The sequence below is a fragment of the Cupressus sempervirens genome, chromosome 7 (genome assembly GCF_028749045.1).
Source record: "Cupressus sempervirens isolate cs-2001-9-10 chromosome 7, ASM2874904v1, whole genome shotgun sequence".
Lineage (NCBI taxonomy): Eukaryota > Viridiplantae > Streptophyta > Pinopsida > Cupressales > Cupressaceae > Cupressus > Cupressus sempervirens.
The window spans coordinates 710,623,053-710,647,664 of NC_143124.1; the positions used below are offsets into that span (position 1 = coordinate 710,623,053).

General features: G+C 39.9%; 1 protein-coding gene across 6 annotated transcripts in view; it reads left to right on the top strand.

The window, feature by feature from the left end:
- LOC149549196 (influenza virus NS1A-binding protein) overlaps positions 1-24,612 on the top strand; it is a 149,188-nt gene that overhangs the window by 71,932 nt on the left and 52,644 nt on the right. For all 6 annotated transcript variants that reach the window (XR_016354056.1, XR_016354058.1, XR_016354059.1 and 3 more), the window contains one exon: positions 23,904-23,980. Coding sequence is in view for 2 of the 6 variants with exons in the window: in XM_089792616.1 (XP_089648742.1) it covers positions 23,904-23,980 (77 nt within the window). In the remaining 4 variants the exon portion in view is untranslated. The remainder of the gene's footprint in view (positions 1-23,903; positions 23,981-24,612) is intronic.

Below are 24,612 nucleotides of genomic sequence, written 5' to 3' on the forward strand. Positions count from 1 at the left end.
GGAAAATTCTGATTTCATAATGCAATGTTGAACCATAAACACCTATATTTCAAGTGAGATCTACATCTATATAAAAAAATCCTAAAATCTGAATCCTAAAATTCAGAGAATAAAAAGACCTGATTACCTTGCAGCTGTACCCCCACAACCTATAATTTTTTTTCTTCAATCTATCTTTTATAAAGGCTGCGGTTACCTTGCAGCTGTACCCCCACAACCAATAAATTTTGGTCCTCAATCTACCTCTTAGGAATCAGACCTGCATTTAACTCCCATACAGGCCTCCTTGCTTTAACATATGGTGTCCCTTTAAGGCTGCTGATTGGACCTGGTATGTTGTCCGGAAAAAAGGATGTATTCGCATGGACTTACAAAAACTACGCCGCCTGTGTAGAGGAGATACAGCACATGCTGGAGGCTGGCATAATATTCAAAGTTCAAACAAGCGAGTGGGTGTCACCAATAGTGATATCGATGAAGGATGGGATCCAAATCCGGAAATGTGTGGACTTCTAGTGCCTCAACGCGGTAACAATAAAAAATCCTTTTCCAATTCCATTTACTGACACGATTCTAGAAGAAGTGGCTGGACATGAGATGTACTCTTTTATGGATGGAATTTCTGGCTATAACCAAATTTCCATTGCGGAGGAAGACAAACTAATTTTTTCTTCAATCTATCTTTTATAAAGGCTGCGGTTACCTTGCAGCTGTACCCCTACAACCAATAAATTTTGGTCCTCAATCTACCTCTTAGGAATCAGACCTGCATTTAACTCCCATACAGGCCTCCTTGCTTTAACATATGGTGTCCCTTTAAGGATGCTGATTGGACCTGGTATGTTGTCCAGAAAAAAGGATGTATTTGCATGGACTTACAAAAACTACTCCGCCCATGTAGAGGAGGACATACAGCTCATGCTGGAGGCCGGCATAATATTCAAAGTTCAAACAAGAGAGTAGGTGTCACCAATAGTGATATCGATGAAGGACGGGATCCAAATCCGAATATGTGCAGACTTCTGGTGCCTCAACGCGGTAACAATAAAAGATCCTTTTCCAATTCCATTTATTGACACGATTCTGGAAGAAGTGGCTGGACATGAGATGTACTCTTTTATGGATGGATTTTCTGGCTATAACGAGATTTCCATTGCGGAGGAAGACAAATTAAAGACTACTTTTGTGGTCGAGGATGGGGTGTATGCGTACAACCAAATGCCCTTCGGATTATGTAACACACCCGCCACGTTCTAGAGGATCATTTTGCATATATTTGACAAAATGTCGGTCGGCAACTTCCGTGCATATTTGGATGATCGATCCATTTTCAGTGGACAAGATACCCATTTAAAGGCACTTCAGGAATGTATGGAGAGGTTTCGGCGGGTGAGGTTGGCATTAAATCCAAAGAAATGTCGGTTCATGATTCCCTAGGGGAAACTACTTGGGCATATTGTTTGCAAGACGCGATTAAAGACCGACCTGGATAAAGTAAGGGTCATAGTAGAAATGGAAGCCTCGACAGACGTGTCTGGAGTAACGTCCTTTCTCGGGCACATTGGGTATTATAGGCAGTTTATAAAGAACTATGCCAGAATTGCTTTGCCCCATGTGGATGTTTGACCAGGAGACTGCCTTCTCAGAACTAAAGAATAGATTGCTAGGAGCGCCCATATTGGCATATCCAAAGTGGGACAAGGAGTTCCATGTCCATGTGGACGCATCAAATTTCGCTATCGGTGCGACGTTGGTGCAGATTGGGGATCATGGTCTCGATCACCCAGTGTATTTTGCAAGTCGGCTATTGTCAAAAGCCGAGAGAAATTAGTGTACCACTGAAAGGGAGGCTCTTGGGATGGTGTACTCGGTGCAAAAGTTCAGACATTACCTGTTGGCTACACCATTTACCTTTTATGTGGATCACCAGGCGTTGATGTACCTGGTAAATAAACCAATCATCCAAGGGAGAATTAGCAGATGGTTGTTGCTGCTATAGGAATTTACCTTCACCATCATCATGCGACCCAGGAAGAGTCATGTCATTGCTGATCACCTCTCTCGAATCAAGTAAGGGGAGGTGCTGGAAGGAGTTAATGACGACTTTCCAGATGCACATCTATTCAGAATTGCGATTCTTCTGGAATGGTACAAATCTATCCGAGAGTACTTGTCCACGTCCCAATTTCCCAGAGAAATGCCGCTAGGTGAACACCAGAGGCTAGTTCTCAAAAGCCGGACTTTTAAGTTAATAAATGGTCTCCTTTATAAGATGGGTCTCGATCCAATGCTACGGCGATGTGTACTGGAGGAAGAAGTGCAAAATGTGCTAAGGGAAGCACATGAAGGATCGGCAGGTGGCCACATGGGACCTGACACAACAGCATAGAAGGTTCTGCTGGTTGGGTTATGGTGGTCTACTCTTTACAATGACGCACGAGAATGGGTGTTGAGTTGCGACACATGCCAGAGAGCCAACAAATCGCTAAAGATGGATTTCATGCCATTGTACCTGTCTCATGCCCAGGAGTTGTTTGAATGTTGGGGACTAGACTTTGTCGGTCCCCTAAAGGCGAGTAGGGCTAGGCGCTGCCAATACATAGTGGTAGCCATAGAGTTTCTCACCAAAATGGGTAGAAGCACGAGCACTGCTTGATAATTCTGCAATCAATACGACTAAGTTCTTGTATGAACAAATTATCACATGGTATGGTATACCTATCTAGTAGACAAGTGACAGAGGTCACTTTGTTAACCATGTGATTAGATTATTAACGACAGAGTTCAAAATTTTTCACTCATTGTCAAGTCCCTCCTATCCATAGGTTAATCGCCAGGCAGAGGCCACAAATAAAATTTTGGTGGGCGTCATATATAAATCATGTGGCGTCGAATAGGTCGACTAGGAGGAGAAGCTACCTTTGGCATTGTGGGCCTACCATACCACCTTTAAAGTCACAATATGACAGATGCCGTTTCAGTTGATGTTTGGTCAAGAAGCTGTTGTACCAGCCGAATTCATTGTCCCAAGCTTGCGAATTGCAATTGACAATAGACTGGGAGATATGGAGAGTTTACAAGAATGCCTATACCAATTGAACAAATTGGATGAGCGCAAATTAGCAGCACAATGGCCAACAAAAGTGGCGCAGGCCCCTTAGAAAGCATGGCACGACAAACATTTGAAAAGTACGAGGCTCCGGCCAGGCCAACTCGTGCTTCAATACAATGGCCGCAACGAAATAAAACCTGGTAAATTCAAGGTTAAGTGGTTGGGACCATATAAAGTGAGAGAAATCGGTGACGATGGATCCATCAAATTGTGGACCTTGGACGAGCACGAGATTCTCGAGGCCATCAATGGATCGAAGCTAAAAATTTACTAGGAGTGATAAAGGTGAAGTAAGTAATAATCGCCCAATCAGACCAAGTTAGTTTTAAAAAAAAAAGAAAAAAAAAATTAGTTTTTTAAAAAAAAGAAAAAAAAAATTGAAAAAGAAATGAAAAAGAAAAGAAAAGTGTAAAACGGGTCCCACGGATGTGGGGTGTCCTACGGACACCTGTCCCACGGACGTTGAGTGTTCTGCGGACACATGGCCACAGGTAACTTATAAACTCTCGTGGATGACTGTTAAAACCAGTAAACGTTTTTTAAAAACTCGCGCAATAGCGATGAAACAGGGAATATTCTGCTGTAGGCTAAAACTCAGCCGCAACAACAAAATACTAAGCCGCGGAAAAAATAAGAGTTCCACTGCATGTTAAAAAGAAGTTTTGCCGGGTACCAAGGTTGTAAAGGAAAATCACATCCACGTGTTAAAAAGAAGAGAATAGGGAAAAGAGATAGCCACTATGTGTAGAGTTGCAACCATAGAGCATTTATTGTGGAGAAGGGCAGTCCGCGGTAATCACTATTAATGTCGGTAAGGAAACCAAAAGAAGAATAAGTGTTTAAGGAAAAGAAAGAAGCTAAGGAGAAGAATATAGTGCAAGCACATCAACCGCGGGAAGAAAGAAAGGCAAGTGGAGAACATCAAAGGCAATTGATGAGGGAAACATTGCCGTGGGAGACAAAAGAGAAAAAGAGTAAGAGAAACCCTAACTATTTTTTCTGGGTACATTAAAAGATAAAACAAGAGACAGTTATTATATATGGAGAAGAATGCGAGTCTTGGCTTTCAGAATTCGAGTTGCAGGGCCAACAGCATCCAACAGTAAGAAGTAAAAGGTGAAGGCTGACCTCTCACACCTCACGGTTCAGTTTGAAGGACTGAATGGTAGTGAGTGTCGGAAATGGTGGCAAGAAACTCTAGACACAAAGGTATTTAAACAAATTCTAGTATGAGCAAAAGTACATTGGGCCATACAACTTCCAGTATTTCCCATTCGGTTCTTTGAATTGGTTTTACAAACCATGATAGAATCATACAATAGGAACAATAGAACCAATACATTTGTGTACAAGAAGCACCATATGACCATCTCTTTCATACCAAAAGATTTCAGTAGGTTTTTTGGCATTCCTGGCCAAGGAGGTCGGAAAGTGGAGGTCAAGAACCGCAAGTTGTCACAAAAACGAAAAGCATATTGGGTGAAATTAGTAGGCCGCGATCTCACGTCGGAGGAAATGGAGTCGGTGGTAAAGGGTGCCAAGAGTAGAGGGCTACGGAGAGATTTTATTCGGGAGGGCCACTGGAGATGTATCATTGATGCCATCAAAAGCAGGTTGATAGGGGCAAGTCGGGCATCGGATATAGCTTTGCTATAGATTACATTCATGAACGACATAATGTACGATTGGGCCACGGTCCTCACTAACAGGATGGAGGAGTTTATGACACTCCAATACCAGACGTTCTTCATGCTGCACCATGCCATTGGTTTGTTTTTGGAGGTAGCCCTTAATCAAGTACCGGTCGATGATTTTGAGGTTCCACCAAGGGGGAAGTTGGCACCAGGAGAACCTCCAATATTCTATTGGAGACATTTAGACACGGCTGGAACCGCGGTCGGGCAGAAGAAGGTATTCTAGGGATTGGAGGCATACGGAGATAAGGACAGCGAACGGGAGGTCACCACAGAGAGTAGTGGGGCCGATTCCGAGGAAGAGAGTACTTCGGCAGAAGTTTGCAGCGACGCGGTGGCTAGCGGGTCCACATTCTTCACCCCTCCCTAGTTGCTAACTTCGGCACACTTGACTGCCACCACTAAGCTCATTCCTCCGTTTGGCTAGAGATATGCTCTGGTCGTTATGACTCCACCGAGGGCCACGACCGAGGGCATGCCTCCACAAAGTTTTTCCCCAGACTCCATTGCACCAGCAAAGCTAGCCTTAGAGATGGTAGTGTCGCTAGCGCCAGAGTCCAAACCTCAGGTTCGATTAGATGTGACTAACTTTGATGCTGTGGTCACCATCTCGTCCTCCTTATTGGCAGACGCTCAGCCAGCCTAGCCAGCCTAGACAGTACAACGAGTTTCGCTGGTACAACCATTTGAGAGCATTGAACCGACACAGGCAGCACAACTCGAGAAGATGGAGGTGATGGACAGAGCGAGTGCATTCCTGCGACAATAGTTCCAACTCATTCTTGCAGAGGTTGTTCCTTCCATTTAGTCGCTGAGGCATGGAGGGGTATCGTTAGGACCAACTGCCATATCGGAGCTACAGGAGGTGGGAGTTCCACAAACTGAGGATGCGCCCAAAGAGGAGGAGGCCGCACCGGATGTGGACGTGGCTACTGCAAGTGAGGCAGAGATGGATAGTGATGGGGAATGGACAATGGACGATGTGGTGGAGGATTATGGGTCAGATGAGGATAGATGCAGGGACTACCTCAGAGCTATGCGGGTTGTGCTAAAGAAAGGACACACCATTGCATTACAGGTTATGACTTGTCGGAGAGAGTTGCATTTGATTCGAGCTTATCTTCGAGGGGTTTGTCCTGAGCAGTTTCGATCTTACTTTGAGGGCAAGGATGGCCAGCAGTTGAGACACTAGAGATGTTGGCTGATTGGGCCACCGAGCCTGAGCTGGGACCGTGCAACACTCCGATGGAGAAGCTGGCACACGAGATAGTGGGGTTATATAAAGGCGTCTGTTATGCTCACTAGTGTGTAGAGGCGGACAGGGCATCAGAAAAGACCACAGTTGAGAGATCTCTAACAGAAGAGAGGGAGACTAGAGAGAAGTTAGCTGCGTACTTGGTCAGCCAGCAGGCAATGTGGGTAGTTGAGTATACAACACTATTGCGGGACAAGGAAACCACTGAGTAGGAATTGCAAATCGCTAAGGCCCAGGCAATGAACGCAACACTTCTTTTGAAGGAAGCCGTAGAGGTTAATATGCGGACTCAGAAGGATTTACGCATCTGGACGGATCAAGTGTACGAGTTGTGCCAAGAGCAGAACTCTTCAAGGACGCAACCTCCTCCTTAGTCTTTATTATTTCTGTATTGTATGTTGTTGTCTCCTATTTTTGTTAGTTTTTGAAGTTGCTAGGAGACGACTTTTCTTTTTTGAGGGGGATGATGTTGTCCGAAAGAAGGGTAGTTAGACAGTTACCGATGCGGCGACGGTTGTCTCGTTTCATTGCACCGTTTCGTACATTATAAATGTTGCAAACACTTTTGTATTTGGCATCATGATTAGAGTCATTGTCATTGTATGGATATCATTGCTATGTACGAAAACATTTTGATAATGAATAGTGATTTGCATTAGTATCTGTTTTCTTTCCTATTTGTCATGGGCTGAACATGGTAAAAACTACGGTTACCTTGGAAAAGTTCCCATTAAGGCTAATGTTGGTGGCAAGATTAGACACAAATATCTTAGGAAAGAAAAAACACACAAAATTTTGAAGTCTTCCAACCTGCTAAGTTCCTTCCTAGTATCCTCTTCCAAAAGCGTTATGAATGTTTTTTTTTGTCTTTCACAATTTCTACGTTATGTGTCAAGTCCCTTTTTGACTTTCATTTTTGTATTGACTCACATATGCAATGCTTCAAGTGGTACGGTTGGGTATCTATCCTCTTCCAAAATCATTATGAATGTTTCTTTGTCTTTCACCATGTCCACGTTATGCTTCAATGCCTTTTTGACTTTCATTTTTGGATTAAATTACATTTGCAATGCTTCAAGTGGTATAGCTCGGCAGCCAGCTCGATGATGAATATGAAATTTTTGATTTATTTTGAAAGGACCATACAAGTGGGAATTTGTTGATTTGCAATACTTGCAATAATCTTGAAAGCTCAAAATTGACCTGTGTGAAGCGATTAGTAAGAAATGTTCTTTATGGGTTTGCAATTTGGGGACCTTCCTTAGTAGAGCTTGATTGGGCTTTCCTTAGAGCGAGTTCAAATTCTTCTTGTTTGACACATTATCAGGTGCAAGCATTTCATCTCTCTTAATATTATCCTTGTAGAGTTTGGGGCTCACCTCTTCAAACTTGGGCTATTTATTTATCTTGTTTGATTCTTGCATTGCCTATGTGGCTATGCTAATCTTGTGAGGGGCACCATAAGTACTACTTTGCTTATTGCTCCTCTGTGTCTATTGATGCATCTGCTTTTTTAGGTCAGGTCCATGGTTGGTTTGTTGAGGCTTCAACCTGTCTTGTGTCTATTGGGATTGAGATGGATCATCTCCCTCCCTTTCAATACATTCTTGTTGCTCCTCACCACCTCCTTCCGTCTAGACAGTATTTGAACAAGTGTATCAGAATAGTCATTTACATGTAGTTTATCCGCACTCGTTGGGTTAATCCTCACAAGGAGCTTTACCTTACGATGGCATTTTATGTTGAGAACTTCCTGCAGCTATGAGACAAACTCATTATCCACCCTTCTTACATATCTCACCATTGGTAATATTCCCTTCCAATTCCTCTTGGTCTTTTTCTGTGTAAGCTCTCATCGGCTTTGTATTGGGATAGATCATCTGCTAGACAAAGCTAACAATATTTAATGGTTATGGAGTATAGGGGAGGCTGAGACAAAGTACTTCATCTTTTAGTGTCCTATATGCAATGAGATTAGAGGGTAGAAGGGTTTAGTCTCTCATCTTTTTTCAGGCTCACAAATTAGAGATGCCTTGCCCTCTATCTTTAGGGTGTCATTAGACTTCGTGATCATTCGTTCCAACATCAACATCTTGTTTGTGGATTGTCTTGTTAGCTTATCACCTCCCTTTTCTCTGGGGTTTAACCAACACATGGTACTAAGCATCTGTGTGGTCCCCCTCCTTCAAGTCAGTCCCCCTCCTTCAAGTCACTTTAGATCTGTGAGGCCCTAGAGGAGCTATTTTTGGTAGCGACTTTCCTTTTTACTCTTCTAGGAAGTATTAGAGATGCTTCGTGTGCACTACTAGCCCCTCAACTTATCCTTTTCTGTTGGGGTTCTTTGTTTTTCCAATTTTGTAGTTGAGGTTCGAGTGTCTTATTGTGGCCGCTCCCATCCTCCTTTCTCTGTTGCTGCTTGTTTTCTCCTGTTTTTGTAGTTGTTCTCCTTCAGGCATCATTTTATAACCCTTTTATATGCATAATTTTTGTCCTTTGTTCGATAGTTGCTTTGACCCTTTTTAGTCTTTTGTTGGACATTAATAAATTTATCTTATATATCTTATCTTAATGCGTAAGTTTAGTAGTGAACCCTTTTTAAGATATGTCCAACTCAACTTTTTGAACTTAATTTTCCACCCTTATTTTGTTCTCAAAGAGGTTCCTCATCACGCTTTTTTCTTCATTTTTGTTTCCCTTAATTTTAGACTATGTTTTTTTGTAACCTCTTAATTTATATTGCACCATTCCTCTAAGGCCTCTTTGAACTGAGGATTTTCATACCAAAATGCCTCAATACTAAAGGGGAGCCTAATCATTTTTTAAGGTTCTGATTCACAAGGATATCAGCCAATGGTCAAATCCATCAAACTGAATTTCCTGGCAAAGAAAGTAGATAGGGGCCACTAGCCAATCTGAATTCAATAGAAATATATCTAATAAACATAATATTTTTATCATCAACTCTTATCATTCAAAGTGAAACATTCTAGTTGGGGAGCAATACCCATTGGTTAAAGATCCTTGCACAGATAACTAAATTTAAAAGAGCTAGAATATGAGAGAGGGCCTACCTTCTAGATTTTTCTCAAGACACATGATAGAATTGTAGTCTCCTCTATTTACCCAGTTCCTGTCAAGGGGGGAGGTTCTAATGTTTCTAAAATGCTCCCAACATGTACTTCCATCCATTTCCATGTTTGGTCCATGATTGTTGGAAATAATCATTTGACAATCTCCTTGTACATCTCTAAAGTAAATTGAAAGAGAAAAGGTAGCTCTATCCACATCCATACCTACAAATCTTAGCTTATTCCAAAGGGTGGCTAGCACACCTGTCGTGCCATACCCATCTTCCTCTATCTCTTCTCTCTAACATAGTTTGGGAATTGTTCCAAAACAACTATTACTTCCCACTTTTATCTCTTGAATGAAGACGATATTCAAGCCTTTCGATTTAGTTAAAGGATTTCAATCCTTCTAGTTTAGTTAACTTCTTCATGAAACAATATTTCTTTTGAGTTGTTGAGGCTATGGACGTTACGATTGACAACTTCCATGATTTCTTCCTTGAAAGCAGGTGTTTTCCTTTAGTTTTGACAAATTTATTCATTGAAATTTGTGTTTTGTTTTGTAGATTCTCTAATGCCTTTAATTTAGCTTTACTTATGTTTTCTTGCCTTTCCCATAATTCTCCCCAACATCAATAATTATGTCGTTTCTCACTCCCAGAATGTTTACTTCACCCAGTGACGATCCTTGAAGAATTTTCTTTGTTTTCTTAATCCCTTTGTTTGAAATCTTTGTCATGTCTTCCCCACAAGGATGATTTGTTGAGTCAAATGTGGTGCACTTAGCATTCAAAGTCTAGAGCAAAACCCATGGATCATAATTTTCCACCTTAAGAGCTTTTGAAATGAACAAAATCTCCTACCTAGTCTTGCCTTTATGAGGTGATTCACCAAACCTCAACATGAAATCAGCCTTTGTGTTGTCCTAAGATTCTACTGATAAGATGACATGACCACATGAGTAGGCATTTATAAGAAAATCTCTCCATGCCTTACTCACCAACAAACAATTTCTAGCAATATGCCCCATCTTGCTACACTTAAAACATCTTCTTGGGAGGCATTCGTAGTCCAGATGTTGAAGTCGTCCGCTTAGGATCGAAGAAAGCTTGATAGAATGTTTAATAGGTTCGTTGAAATTTTAATTCCATCATATCCTTTTGTAGGATGCTTCTTATATACCCCTAACAACAATGGAACAACGAACATTTTATCCAAGCGAGTTCCAAAGTAGGAAAAATATATCTTCCATCCATATTTCATGTGTCAGCTTATGAAGGTGAATGTAGGGTAGGGCATCAATCATCAATTCTTGCTGTACATTGCTCATGAACCATGAGCCTTCCTTGAGAACATCTCGCACAAATTCTATCTGGAAAGCAATTCACATGAACCCTAAACTCATATTACTAACCTCTGGGTTAAATGTTATCTAATTTTGGCTGATGTTGGTTTTTTATCTGATATGATGGGAGCCATATTCCAATGAATTTTGCCATGACAATGTTCTTCTTCAGCCTTTTTATCTTAAAGGAAATTACTCGGGATTAAAATGCATGGAATCTTTTTCGAAATTGACATTGACATTATCCATAGACATTCGGTTAGAGGTCTTGTTCTTTCTCTTAGCTTCTTCCATGTTCAAATGGTTGAGAGAGCCCTCATTTCATGAGCATCATATATGGAGTTGAAATTCGTGGACTTTGACTTTGCGTCTGTAGAATGGAAATGTCAACCAAATCTCAAAATACAGAACTATGTTAACCACATAGGACAGTTCAATTTGTACACAAGAAGTAAAACCTCGTTGATACCATTGATACCATAGTAATAATAGGCAAGGAAATTATCTTTCTTTATTGATACCAAAAACTGCACAAGTACATTACCAATGTTCCAAATATTTATAGACGGGTCGGTCAGTTGGAAACCAACCGACACATTTCCTCACCACCTAACTACCCAACCCGACTAGTTTTAACAAGTACTAAACATAACAAGTACTTTATTTTGACTACATCTATCCGCCCCCAAAAAAGAAGTCGTCTTCCTGACGACTTTACTACATGAAAAAACAATATTAACTTCAAGAAGAAGGACGGGAGGACATCCCTATGCTCGGAGTTCCCCTTAACCATTGTAGGTCTTGTTTTGCTGTCTTTTGCTTTGCCCAGACGCCTTGTAATACCCGAAGTGTGTCCATCTTTTTAGCCTTCGCCGCAGCAACCGTGCGCTCCAATTCACCTTTTTCCTTTCTCCAAGCTTCCTGCATAGCAACTTTCTCCGCTGCCCATTGCTGCTGAAGACTCTTTCTTTCTCGTTCCCAAACCTTAGCTAGGTTCTTCTCCCTTTGAAGTTTCAAAAAGGTTCCTCGAAAGGCAACCTCCATTGTTGTCAGCGTTGCTAGGAGAGGCGATTGTTCCTGTCCCATGGAAATGATAGAGCTGCCTGTCCATGTGGTAGCCATGTCCTCGTTGGAATAGCCACCCTGTTAAAGTAGTTTCCAATCTGTGTGGCAATCAGTGTGCATAAAGGTGGCCAATGCCTCTGCCATAGTGATGATGGTCTCCAAATTCTGAGCCCTGGCCCGTTGCACGATCCTCCTAGTAGAATGCTCCATGGCATGAAGCTCAGCGAGGAATAGTTCATGCTTGGCTGCAAAGGATGCTGTGTCTGATGGTTCTCCGTGCTCACTTTGTATGTCAACTTGTTCCGTAGCAGCTGGCGCTAGGGGTGAAGACACCATGCCTTCCTCCTCGAGTAACTTGTTAGCTTCCTCCAATACCGTATCTGTCGTGGCTCCATCCGTCCTTCCACAGAAATTGCTTGTAACCAACTTCTACAAGTTGTCCGAGTTGCCGTAGGGACTTCTCAGGTATTGGGAATATCTTGCGCACATTTGTCTGCCTTTGTCGCTGTATGTACGTCTGTTGTTTTCCTGACTGTTGCTGTACGATTGTCTTCCCTTGCCATACAGAACTCTATCGTACCTGTTCTTGCTGTATGGGTGAAAAGCTCTTACTGTATTGTTGTATGACTGAAAAGCTCTGATTGTGTTGCCATACGGATGTGACTGATTGCCGTATGAACACTAAATGTCCTTGTCCACACCCTTGTTGTACGTGTACAGATGAGATGCTTTCCCATTGATGCCGTACGGATGTAATTCAAGGCTTTCGTACCTCCTTTGATTTTCGTACGTGGTAATACCGTATGGAATTTATTTGCAATTTATCTCCTCTTACGAAATTTATCTACCGTACATCCTCTGATTTCCGTACATGGTGATGCCGTACTTCCTCTCCTCGTACGAAATTTTTGTTGATGCCGTATGTTCTGTGGCCCCCGTATGAAAATGCTTTGGCGTCCATATGTCATATGGCTTACATCCCTTTGTATTTTTTGTATGACTACTGTCTATACGACCAATCTTTTCTCCTGTCGAGCTGGTACAACAATCTTTGCAACTTCCTCTCTACCACACTGCGATTTCCTCTCTCTCACTTCCTTCTCTGTTTCTCCAGGAATTGTTTTGATTAATGTTTTGTGACTTCCTCCTTTTATAAGGACTTGGTTTAGTTTTTTCTCTTTTTTACTCTTTTATATTTATAAAATAGCTACTTGCCACTTTATTCTGTCTTTCATATGCCTTTAGCTTAGACCCATTTACTAAGTCTTTTATAGGTGTGTTATTTAAACTAGATAACTTTTATGCTCCATTTTCTTTTATCTCTGATATTTTAAATGGTCCTAGCCATCAGACTTTTAACTTTCCTCGTTTTATTTGATTTTTCCCATTGTATCTTAGTACTAGTTGTCCTTGCTTAAAATCCATCTTCTTTAAATGTTTGTCATGCCAAAATTTTCGTCTTTACTAGGCCACCTCAGTACTCAATTGAGCAAATGTCCTTATGTAAAGTATATAATCACTCCTTGAGGCTGTCTTCATCCCCCAACCTATTTTCAACTGCCATCTGTAAGCTTGGTACTACATGTTCCATTGGCACCACGATCTCCTATCCGTACATGAGGTAGAAGGGAGTATGTCCAGTAGTAGCCTTATATGTAGTTCTATATGCCTAGATTGTTGCTAGGATTCACTCTTCCCAATCTTGCCCTTCGACTCCACAAGCTTTATATAGGATAGCTACTATTACTTTGTTCGTAGCCTCTGCTTGGCCATTTGCTCTTGGATAATAAGGACTGGAAAAAGAATGAAATTTTTTATACTCACTTGTCATCCTCTTGATGGTATGATTGATGAAATCTAGTCCTCGGTCACTTGTTAGCTGGATTGGAATCCCGAATCTGGTAACCACTTGCTCATATAAAAATTTGGCGGTGCTGAGAGTAGTATTGTCAGGAAGAGCACGTACTTTGGCCCATTTTGTTAAGTATTCTGTTGCCACTACTATGTACTTACATCGATGGCTTTTGCTTATTGGCAATGGTCTGACAAAATCTAGCCCCCAACGTTTAAATAATTCTTGTGGTTTGGATGGCAATAATGGCATGAAGTCTCTTTTGAACAGCCTTCTTGCTCTTTGGCAAGTGTCACAACTCAATACCCATTCCCTTGCATTTGCGAACAATGTTGGCCACCATAGTCTTCCCAAAAGTACCTTTCTTGCTGTAGCATCTGGTCCCATATGACCTCCCGCCAACATTTCATGGGCCTCACTGAGGACCCCTGGAATTTCTTCCTCCATTACGCATCTCAATATTCTGTCCGATCCCATTTTGTATAATAACCCTTTGATTAGTTGGAATGTGCTACTTTTAAAGGCAATTTTTCTTCTTTCTGCTATAGGTATTTCCTTGGGAAAGTTTGTTGTTGATAAGTAGTGTCCAATTTTTTCATACCATTGAGGTAAAATTGCAATCTTAAATAGGTGTGCATTTGGAAAATCCTCACAGAAGCTTCCCCTGACTTAATCCTTGATAGCTGATGAACAATCACATGAGATTTTTCCGGCCTTACTATAATTTTGAATGTAAATTCTTGCAGCGGAATTAGCCATCTACTTACTCTCCCTTGGATCACCAGTTTTTTCACTAAATACATTAGCGCTTGGTGGTCAACAAAAAATGTAAAGGGTGTAGCTAGTAAGTAATGTTTGAATTTTTGCACTGCATACACCATACCCAGTGCTTCTCTTTCCGTGGTACTATAATTCCGCTTTGCTTTAGATAGGAGCTTGCTTGCAAAATACACAGGATGGTCCAGTCCTTCCTTTCCTGTTTGTGCCAAAGTGGCACCTATCGCATAATTGGAGGTGTCCACATGGACTCAAAATTCTTTGTCCCAGTCGGGATATATTAGAATAGGGGCCCTGACTAATCTTTTGTTTAGTTCTTAGAAGGCCTCTTCCTGCTCTTCCTTCCACTCAAACTGCTCACCTTTCTTGGTTAATCTTTCTAATGGCAATGATACTTCGGCAAAACCCTTTTATAAATCTTCTACAGTATCCTACATGACCCAGAAATGACTTCATACCTGTTACATTGGATGGCGCTTCCATTTCCAAAATCACTTTGATCTTATCAGGATCTGCCTTCAATCCTTCTTTGAAGACAATATGGCCAAGCAGTTTCCCATGGGAAACCATGAACCTACATTTTTTTGGATTGAGAGCTAATCTTGCTCTCTAACATTTCTCCATGCATTCTCCCAGAATTTTTAGGTGTTGCTCCTGCATATTGTAAACCGATCAGTCATCTAGGAATGCCTTAAAATTTCCCACAGACATTCCATCAAAGATATGTAGTATTATCCTCTGGAAAGTGGTTGGGGCATTGCATAGACTGAAGGGCAGCCTATTATAGGCATATACCCCACCTTCAACCACAAATATGGTTTTTAGCTTGTCTTCTTCTACAATGCTAATTTGATTATACCCTGAAAAGCCGTCCATGAAGGAATAAATCTCATGCCCGACCACCTCCTCCAAAATGTTGTCCGTAAATGGAATGGGGAATGGGTCTTTTATTGTTACCGCGTTCAAACTTCTGAAATCAACACATGCGAATTTGAGCACCATCCTTTTTGAGTGATATGACTATAGGAGATACCCACTCACTTGTTTGTACTTTGAATATGATCCCTGCTTCTAACATCTTTGTGATCTCTTCCCCGACCCTTTCTGCATAGTTTTTATTCATTCTATAAGGTCTTTTTCGGATTGGTCTTGCTCTAGGTACTAATGGTATCCGGTGGACACAGTTACAAAGGTACTCCCTTCAAGTCTTTGTAATGCCCAAGCAAAAATGTCCTTATATTCTAAGAAGATTCTCAGGCTTGCGGCTTTCAATATTGGGTCCCAATTGTCTCCTATCCATATTTCCTTAGGTTGATCTTCGTTTTCGAGGTTCAATGCTTGGAGCTTGGCCTCTTTGTATTTCACCTTCTGTTCAAAATTATGTGCCGGTGTCTTGCTAAGGGTTGTCATCCCTTCCTTATACTCTGTGTATCCTTTGGGATATTGTTCCTCTAATTCCGATTCTTGTACTTCTAGCATATTACATTCCCCATGGAAAATTTCATAGTCTTCCATTTGCCAATGGAATAATCCATTGAGGGAACCTGTGTCGTCTTTTGAGCATTCTCCTAATCTCAATACTCCTTCCTCATCTGGTTCTATTCCTTCATAGTCTTCTTCTTCAGAGTCAGAAGCCACATCCTGGCTTACTGACTGGTTCTTAAGATCTATGATGTACTTTCTTCCTTCTGACTCAATCAATAGAGTGTTTCGGTTCCATTTATGGGTAGCTTTTGTTGCAACGAGCCATCCCCTCCCTAATAGGGCATTGTACCCCTTCTTCTCTAGAGTGATTACCACAAAATCAAGAAGAAATGGTTGCGTACCTACTATGACTTTTTGTCCCATTAGCGTTCCTATACTCTTGATTCCATGTTGGTCTGCTCCCACTAGTTGAAATGTTGGAGGCTAGAGTTGAGGTTACCCTTTTTCCTTCCATGCTTCTTCTGATAAGACATTTACACTGGAACCTCCATCCACAATAATATTTGAGAGTTTACACCCTAGTATCTCCATCTCTATTATGGCAGGTGTTCTCCCCATCCCTATCGTGAATAATGCATTGTCTTTTGTGCGTACTTCTCCCTCTTTTTCTTTCTTTGGGGTTACTCTTTTCGGGTTTACCCCCTATGATAGCGCTACCTGCAGCTGGGGTAGTGTTTCTGATAGATCACCTATTTTTACTGGAATTGCAATTTCCAGGACTTGCCTCACAATATTCATTGCCCCTCTATTTGGAATAGGCTTCTCTGGTTTCACCTTTCCTTCCTCCCTTATACTACCTTTAATGTGTTTCTTTGTTTCCTGAAATCTCTCGGCTTTTATAGTAGCATCCGGATAAGTTAATTTTGTGGCCTGCATCCTGCTGACTGCAAGGATCTCACCTTCTGGATCATCAATGTCTAGCATATTTAATCCCTTTTGCCTTGGGCAACTTGCATCCTCATGGTTGCCTGGCCCACACTATTTGCACAACATCCCTCCATTTTGTCCTCCACTTTGACAATCTTGCGCAAAGTGTCCCCATTCATTACATCTCCTGCATTGAATCATCGGTCTCCCCATACAATCATACTGGAGCGGCCGCCATGGTGTATTGTTATTGCTATTATTGTTACTATTATTATTGCTTCCTCTCGTTATTTCTGTACCCCCCTAGGGAGGCTTTTGTATTTGTGTTCTTCGGCGGAGTGGAGGGAGGTGTGGATTGCCCCCCTTGGGTCAAGAATACTTGGGTGCTCCTTGTTTTCAAATTATAGGGGCAATCTTTGATTTCGTGTCCCAGTACCTGGTAGATCTCACAAAATGTTTTCTTCGGGCAAGCTCCCTTAGTATGGCCTTCTTTTTCACACTCTGTACACCAAAGTTCTCTCCCTTCTTTCTTTTCTTCCTTACTCCCTGCCACCACCTTCATCAAACGCCTCAGGTCTTTCCTCAGGGCTTGAATGGTTTTCGATTCGTCTTCGCTTTCCTCCGAGCTTCCGCTTGAATTTCCATGCCTTCTTGCCTTGGAAGTTTTACTCTCGCTCTCTATGTCTATGGCGCGGGTACATGCATCTGCTTTGATAAATCATCGTTTCTTCAGCCCATCTGTTGGCTTGTTATCTAGTTTTCCTATTAGCTCTTTCATTCTTCTGCTATAGGCCTTGATAGATTCACTCTGTCCTTGTCTGGTGTTGTAGATCTCCGTTACTATTTCATTGTCATCTCTCAAGAGTTTGAATTCTTCTTCAAAGGTTGTGCGGATGTTATTCCATGTGTTTTTCTTTCCCGCCTCTAAGTCTGTGTATCAATCAATGGCAATACCCCTTAGTGTGGTTGGGAAGGCTTTTAGCCACTCCGCCGCGTCATTTTGTCCATTTGCCTGCCATATTGTTATACATGTTTTACAATGGCGAGCAGGGTCCTCGGAACCATCGCCTGTGAACCTTGGTAGTTTTTGTTTGTCTATTGCCATTATGTGAACCCCCCTCAATGGAATACCTCTCGGTGGAACACCTCTCGACGATGGAACACTTTTGGATGGAACACCTCCAGACGAAACACTTCCGGATGGGGCAGTTCCGGATGGAACACTTCCTCCTGATTGCAAGTTTGTTCCCGAGGAGGAACTATTGAAAGTATCTCCTTCTTCTTGACTTTGCTCCTGTCAGAAGTCTCTTCCTGTTGGTGTCTTTGGGTTTTTGTACCCCAACTTCTTTATTGGTGTCTCAGAGATGGCCAATTTTGCTATACCTTCAATTGTATTCTCAATCAATCCTTCTTGGATTCTTGTGGAATCCCCTTGTCCTCCTTTCTAGTTATGACGTCTCTCCTCCAACTGTTGGAGACGTAGTATCCTCAAGGTGACTTCTTCTTCAGTTTCTTCTCCCTACGCTTGCCTGGGATATATATTAGGAATTAGCGGCATGAATCGTTTTGATGTTTGTTTCCCTTTTTGGAATTTTCACATTCCTCATGCTCCCTTGTCCTCCTTTTGGCAAATTGTTGTAGTACTTGTTGTCTCCTCCTTTCCCTTTGCGTCTCTGCTCTTTCCTCTTCCACTCGTAACAAATTTCGTGCTAACAGGCGAGGAATTTCTCCTAGGAGATCGTACGCTACTGGTGGCATCGAAAATTCGTCGTGTTCCCTACCCTCAGGGACCGTTCTCTCACGAGCTTCCCTTTATACGTATTAATCGATCGCAACTTCCTAGGCTGTCACTAGATCACGTGTCAACTGATTTTCCCTAGTTATTTCCTCTTCTCCGTCACTATTTGTTATTTGGATAAGCGGTATAAAGGGCCTTCCCATCATTCCATTATATCGACCTCTAGTGTTACATCCCAATTTTTGACCTAGCTTGAAATATAGCCGTTGAGGTTCGCATGAAATCAGTTGGCAGTTTAATTTGATATAATCTGGCGAAATGGTAAGATAGTTGGTCGTTATGATTTCAAGTGAAGATGACATGTTAGTTGATCGTTAATTGCAAATTCATGGAATTAAGATGAAAGGTTAATTGTTATGATTATTTAAGATTAAATAATTTATAATTTAATTAAGTAGGAATTCCTTGCAGGGAGCATGTTGAAGGGGTGGAAGCATTGTCAGAAAAGAATTTGGCAGGGCATCACCATCACTGGGCAGACAGATAAAAGACCCAGCGGTTTGAAAGAGAATTACATTTGCGGGATTCGCATGAGTTATTTAGTAATTTAATTAAAATAATCGAGTTTAAATATAAAACGTATCTTAAAGGATTTTAATTTATCTTTTGTTATATTATTTTTAATAAATATTTAAGTGCGTGCTTTTAAATATGAAATGATTTGGCATTATTATAATTTAATAATTAATAAAGGAATGTTGCCTATAAGACTTTAATAATGTTCGAATTATAATAACATTTCAATTATTATAATTCTCGAATTATAACTTTCCAACTCTTTGCTTTTCGGTTTAATATTCCTTTTTAATGATAATACTTGGCGGGGAGATCGATTTAATTGTTTGATAATTTGAATTGTGTAATTATCTTTTTTTTCAAACTTTATTTCCCTTTTAAAAGTATTTGATTTGAGTGGAATTCGTATAGTTTCTTGTAACGGTGAGAAGCCTTAGAGTCAAGCACTTTATTATTAATTTATTAGACTTCCATAGTCGTTTCAATAGGAGATCTTTTTCTTCAGTCTTTCAAACCATTACCGCCAGACCAAGATAACATAACTCAGCGATTAATTTCATGTTGATCGAATTTCCTTATCATGCTGTGGGTAACAGTTCAGGAACGGAAGGTGAATAGGAGCTACTAGCGGCAGAGAATAGCGGTTATGCAAGGATTCGACACCTCTTCATAGGGCACGATAATGGTATGCTCATGTCCAGTCCGAAGAATATATTACAGTCCAATAGTGAATTCCATAATTGATATACAAATGTTGATTCATATTGCACATGATTACCGTGAGAGTTCACACCATGCCATCGATTCATTATCAACACAAATTGCGACTTTTAGCGGACAAAGGATCAACCACAACAATTGGGTATAGGAGCTAAATGGGGGCATCATACCAATGCTAAGCCACATTTAGCGACTTGTATACCTGAGGACTGAGAATATCGCATACTTGTCATTACTGTGGTGACTAGGGTATATAAAGATCTCGGTAGCTATTAAAATGTGGCAATACATTAGTCATAGGTATTATTCATCACGAACCAAACATACAGACAACTAAAACTTACAAGTATCAAATGAAGTTTGCGAGCTATATAAGGTAGGGATTTAGAAGATGTCGTGTATACAGAGCAACTAAAATAGCCCATGAGGAAATGATCAAATGCGTGATTAAGTGTTGAAGGCACATATAAAGTCTCCATCAAGCTATGTAGAATATAGGCAGAGTTGTGAATGTATAGTCAAGAGTGTTATATATCATGATGCCCAGTGGATGGTAAGATGTTCCCTGTCAATTCCGGGTAGGGAGGGCCTTTCTTATTGGAGATCGTGTGGGGACATATTGTGGTCCGAGGTTGGGTGGCAAAGCCCCTGACAATGTTTCACCTCTCTCAAGATGTCGGATATGCATCAGAGAGAGATAAGCCATGCATTCAATTGTTTATCAGAAACAGGTATTATCATTTTTGTTTATGAGAAGGTAAGATTTAATTGAAGTATTTCATTGTTATCATCATTTTACTTTCATATAAATGAATATTGAATATAAGTATTTATCTAATCTTGAGAAACTGTCACAAATAAGCAATCGAAGGAAAAGAAATCCAAGACCCTAATTGATTGTGTTACAGTGGTATTGGATGCCCTAACTGAATCCGTGGTATCGAAAGCCCTAGTTGAATCCATGGTCACGGAAGCCCTAAATTGAATCCGTCATCGCGAAAACCCTAGATAGAAATCCGTCGTCGCGGATGCCCTAATTGAATTTCGTGGTCGCGGAAGCCCTAAGTGGTAAAGCAATACCAAAAGCCCTAAATAAACCAATGGTAATTGATGCCCTAATTGGTAAGATGATATGTGATGCCCTAAATTGAGATATATTTGTATTTAGTGGTATTCATCAAATGATTTTTGAGATAGCAGTCGATTTGAGAAATTGTTACAGCGTATTTGTGGACTAACTCGAGTGGTTCTAGAAGCATACTTAGATGATTTTCAGTCTCAGATTTTTTTTGAGGTATGTGATTTCAATTTCTGAAGTAATTTCTTTTAAAGGTATTTCAAGTATTTAGTTAAGAAATTTTTAACTGACTTTATTGGTAATGTTCTTCACATGAACATGAATGATGTAAATGCCTTCTTATGAAATCGAAGTTATAACTGTATTCTATGCTTATGTTAGATGTTAATTTAGACTTGGAAAAACTGGATGTTACATCTAGGTTCGGACTTAGGCAATGGCGCCAAAAATGTAGAATGGAAATGCCAACCAGATCTCAATATACAAAACTATGTTAACCACATAGGACATTTTAGTTTGTACACAAGAAGTAAAACCTCGCAGATACCATTCATACCATAGTACTAATAGGCAAGGAAATGATCTTTCTTTATTGATACCAAAAACCACACAAGTACATTACCAATGTTCCAAATATTTATAGACGTGTCGGTTAGTTGGAAACCAACCGACGCATTTCCTCACCACCTAACTACACAACCCGACTAGTTTTAACAAGTACTAAACATAACAAGTACTTTATTCCGACTACAGCATCCTCTGCTTGGTCCTCACTATCCCCATCATCTGGAGTCTGGCCAAACGTCCTGAATCTCACTGCTTGCAGCTGCTCCCCATTTTCTCTTTTTATATCCCTTTTAATTGAATATTCACTATTTTTCACTTCATAAATTTTATGTGCTTTTGGGACCCCATTTAGTAATAATGAATGGTGTTCATTTCCAATCTTATAGCTTAAGGTACGTTTTGGACAACTGGATAAATTATAATAACACTATTCTATTAGTTTATTACAAATCCTTCCTTCAGCCTATGAGGAATATAAGTAGGCCCTGGATCCAATTCATATTTGTTTCAAAAAGAGGATATTACTTAAATGATTAGTCTTTATCCATACAAAAAAATGTAGGAAAATCATAAATAAATATTGTTGTCATTTATGAAAGTTTAATATCTCCAAATTGTACATATTGACTTAAAGTTCTAAATAAGCTAAAGCTTATAAAATAAGTAGATCATTGCTGTAAATTGTATATAAATTATGTACACTGTGTAAACCTTGCCCGGTTGTCTTTCTGCCTGAAAGACGAGAAGAATCTCTGGTGCTTGTAGTTGCAATAACTCATGGATGCTTTTGAATGCACTGATTGAGTTTATAAAACAGATTCATAAACAAAGCGAAATTATCAAGTCTCACAAAACAAACATACATGATCTACAGATATGTTTTTAATAGAACCCACATGCATGTTATTAGAAATGGCATTCAATTGATAGTTCTTAAGGGTGCCTACCATGCATTTAAAATCCCAAGTTTTGAGCTGAGATATTCCAGCCATTACCATGGAAAACCCTGCAAATAATAAATGTATTTTTTGTAACAGGTTATTGACATTGTATTTTATAAATTGGATATCTTCCAAACGCTTCACGATTCCTTCCAAATTCAGATTGTGTGAACACTGTGCTGGCTGTTTTGACTTAGCTACTGCCGCTTGAATCTGCAAACAGGTTTATCAACTGACTTACAGATGTGTATGCAAAATTGATGAACTGTTGGTTGGTGCTAGGGCTAAAGAGAAGTTACAACTCAGTGAATGTTTAAGGTCTTTTCGTTGAAATATCTTGTGGGTTTCGATGAAGATGTTGTTGTAGTCACATAAGCTCGTAATCCATCCTTTCCAGATGTGGAGTATTTAAAATTTAACCTGTACAGGCTTTAAAAGATTTTTCGATGCTTCTTATTTTCCACATTTTTCGAAAGTGAGTCAACTAGGCATTCCTGAATAAACTGGACTTAAGCACTGAGCAATCAAAAAGTTAAAAACACAAAATTCTTTGAGTGAGAATTATTTCGATGTTAACAAAACTCTTGTGGCTTTGATATATACATATAGCTTGGCGGCTTCATTATATAGAGATACTTGTCAAGGGAATTAATTTGTATTAATTGTTTACCAGGTTACTAAATTTGGAATAAATTAATAAGGTGTACTATATTGTTGTTTGATCTTGAGGTCAGAATTACAAAATGGATTGATCAAATGGTCATTTGAACATTTCTAAATTTTTTATGTGCATCAGGGTGTGGTTTATATTATTACATTATTATACAACTTCCACATCACACTGAAAAGCATTCATTCAAGTTCATGTAAGCTGCCTATTACTGCTGTTTCTTTCCTGAGTTATGGGATATAATTTTACTGATAATCACCATTAAAGAATTCCTAGAAATAAATACTATGAAATTTGTACATTTTGAATAGAAGTTGTTTGCTTTTATTGATTGTCATTATAGTGGTATGAATAACAAATTAGACATTTTGTTCCAAGAGGCATATTGCAAGGGGGGAGTTCGAGGTCAATATTATTATTATTTTTTGATCAGTAAGGTCAATATTATTATTATAGATATGTAACTTCAAAGAATAATATTAATGAAAATAAAGCAATTCAATTACAAGTGCATGAAAGTTGCATGAACATGGATACGGATACAGTTTCAGTTGGTATTGGATATGGATAGAGTTATTTTGAAGACTCCTAATATGGATGCGGCTAGATACAACATTCATCTCACACACACACACCTACACGCACGTGCGCGCGCACACACATGCACGTGTGCGTACACATGCACACCCCCACACGCATGCGCGCGCGCGCACACACACACACGCACGCGCGCGCGCACATACACACAACCCAATTTTCTAAGTTACTAGAGGATACTCTTTTTTACTTTAAATTCAATCTAGAAACATAGCTGGTGCATAAATAATTATAAGTTGATACATAATTTGCAATATTCAAACCAGAAGCTATAGTTAAATTAATTATATTCTTCAGAGCATCTTTTGAATAAGCATATTGCCCTTGTCTTTCTTGAATTTGGTTTTTTGAGAAAACATTTAACCCCTTTCAGTCAAGTATACTTCAATTTTTTTTTGCCTTTGATTGTAGTTTTTTCCTGTTTGCTAAATCTGTTTTTACTTATTGCTAATATAATTGTTTTGTGTTTTCTTGGTCTGGATCTCTACTTTGGCAGCGATTTGCTTTAGCAGGAACAGTTTTGGGTGGAGCTTTGTATGCTATTGGTGGCTTTGATGGCCGACAATACTTGAAGTAAGTTCACATATGCAATGTTGAAGTTTATTTGTATGTGCATCCAAATAAGGTGATATTGTAATCAATTTACATATCTTTGATGTGTCAGTGTTATTATATTCAATCTAGCTGTTTACATTAGCCAGCAAGATATTAGTGTGTTGGACTTTAGAGGGAGTTATTCTCTGCAGTAATTTATATGCAGAGCTCAGGAGGTGAGAGCCAATGTAAATATATATTCTATATCAAGTAACTTGTCACGTAATTGCCATCTCAATGAATAAAGTTTTGTCTGCATCGTTTCGATGTCTGTATCTTTCTGTACATGCACAATTAAACTGGTGTGGGTGATTGTTATTTTAGTGCATATGCTTCTTTATTTTAGTAGGGATATCCAGTGTCTGAGCTGTAACAGACATTGTTTGATTTTTTCTTTGGTTTGAACCAGTGTACCGCTGATATGCCTCCTGGGATACCAGGTGACATTCCTCACATATCAGGGACTTGGGGACTTGGATGGAATACTATCATGAACTATAATTTATACATACATATACATACACGTACACCTACACATACATGTATATATATACATATATTCGCACGCGCCCACACATATATTGGTTTGAATACTACTAAACCCTTACTTG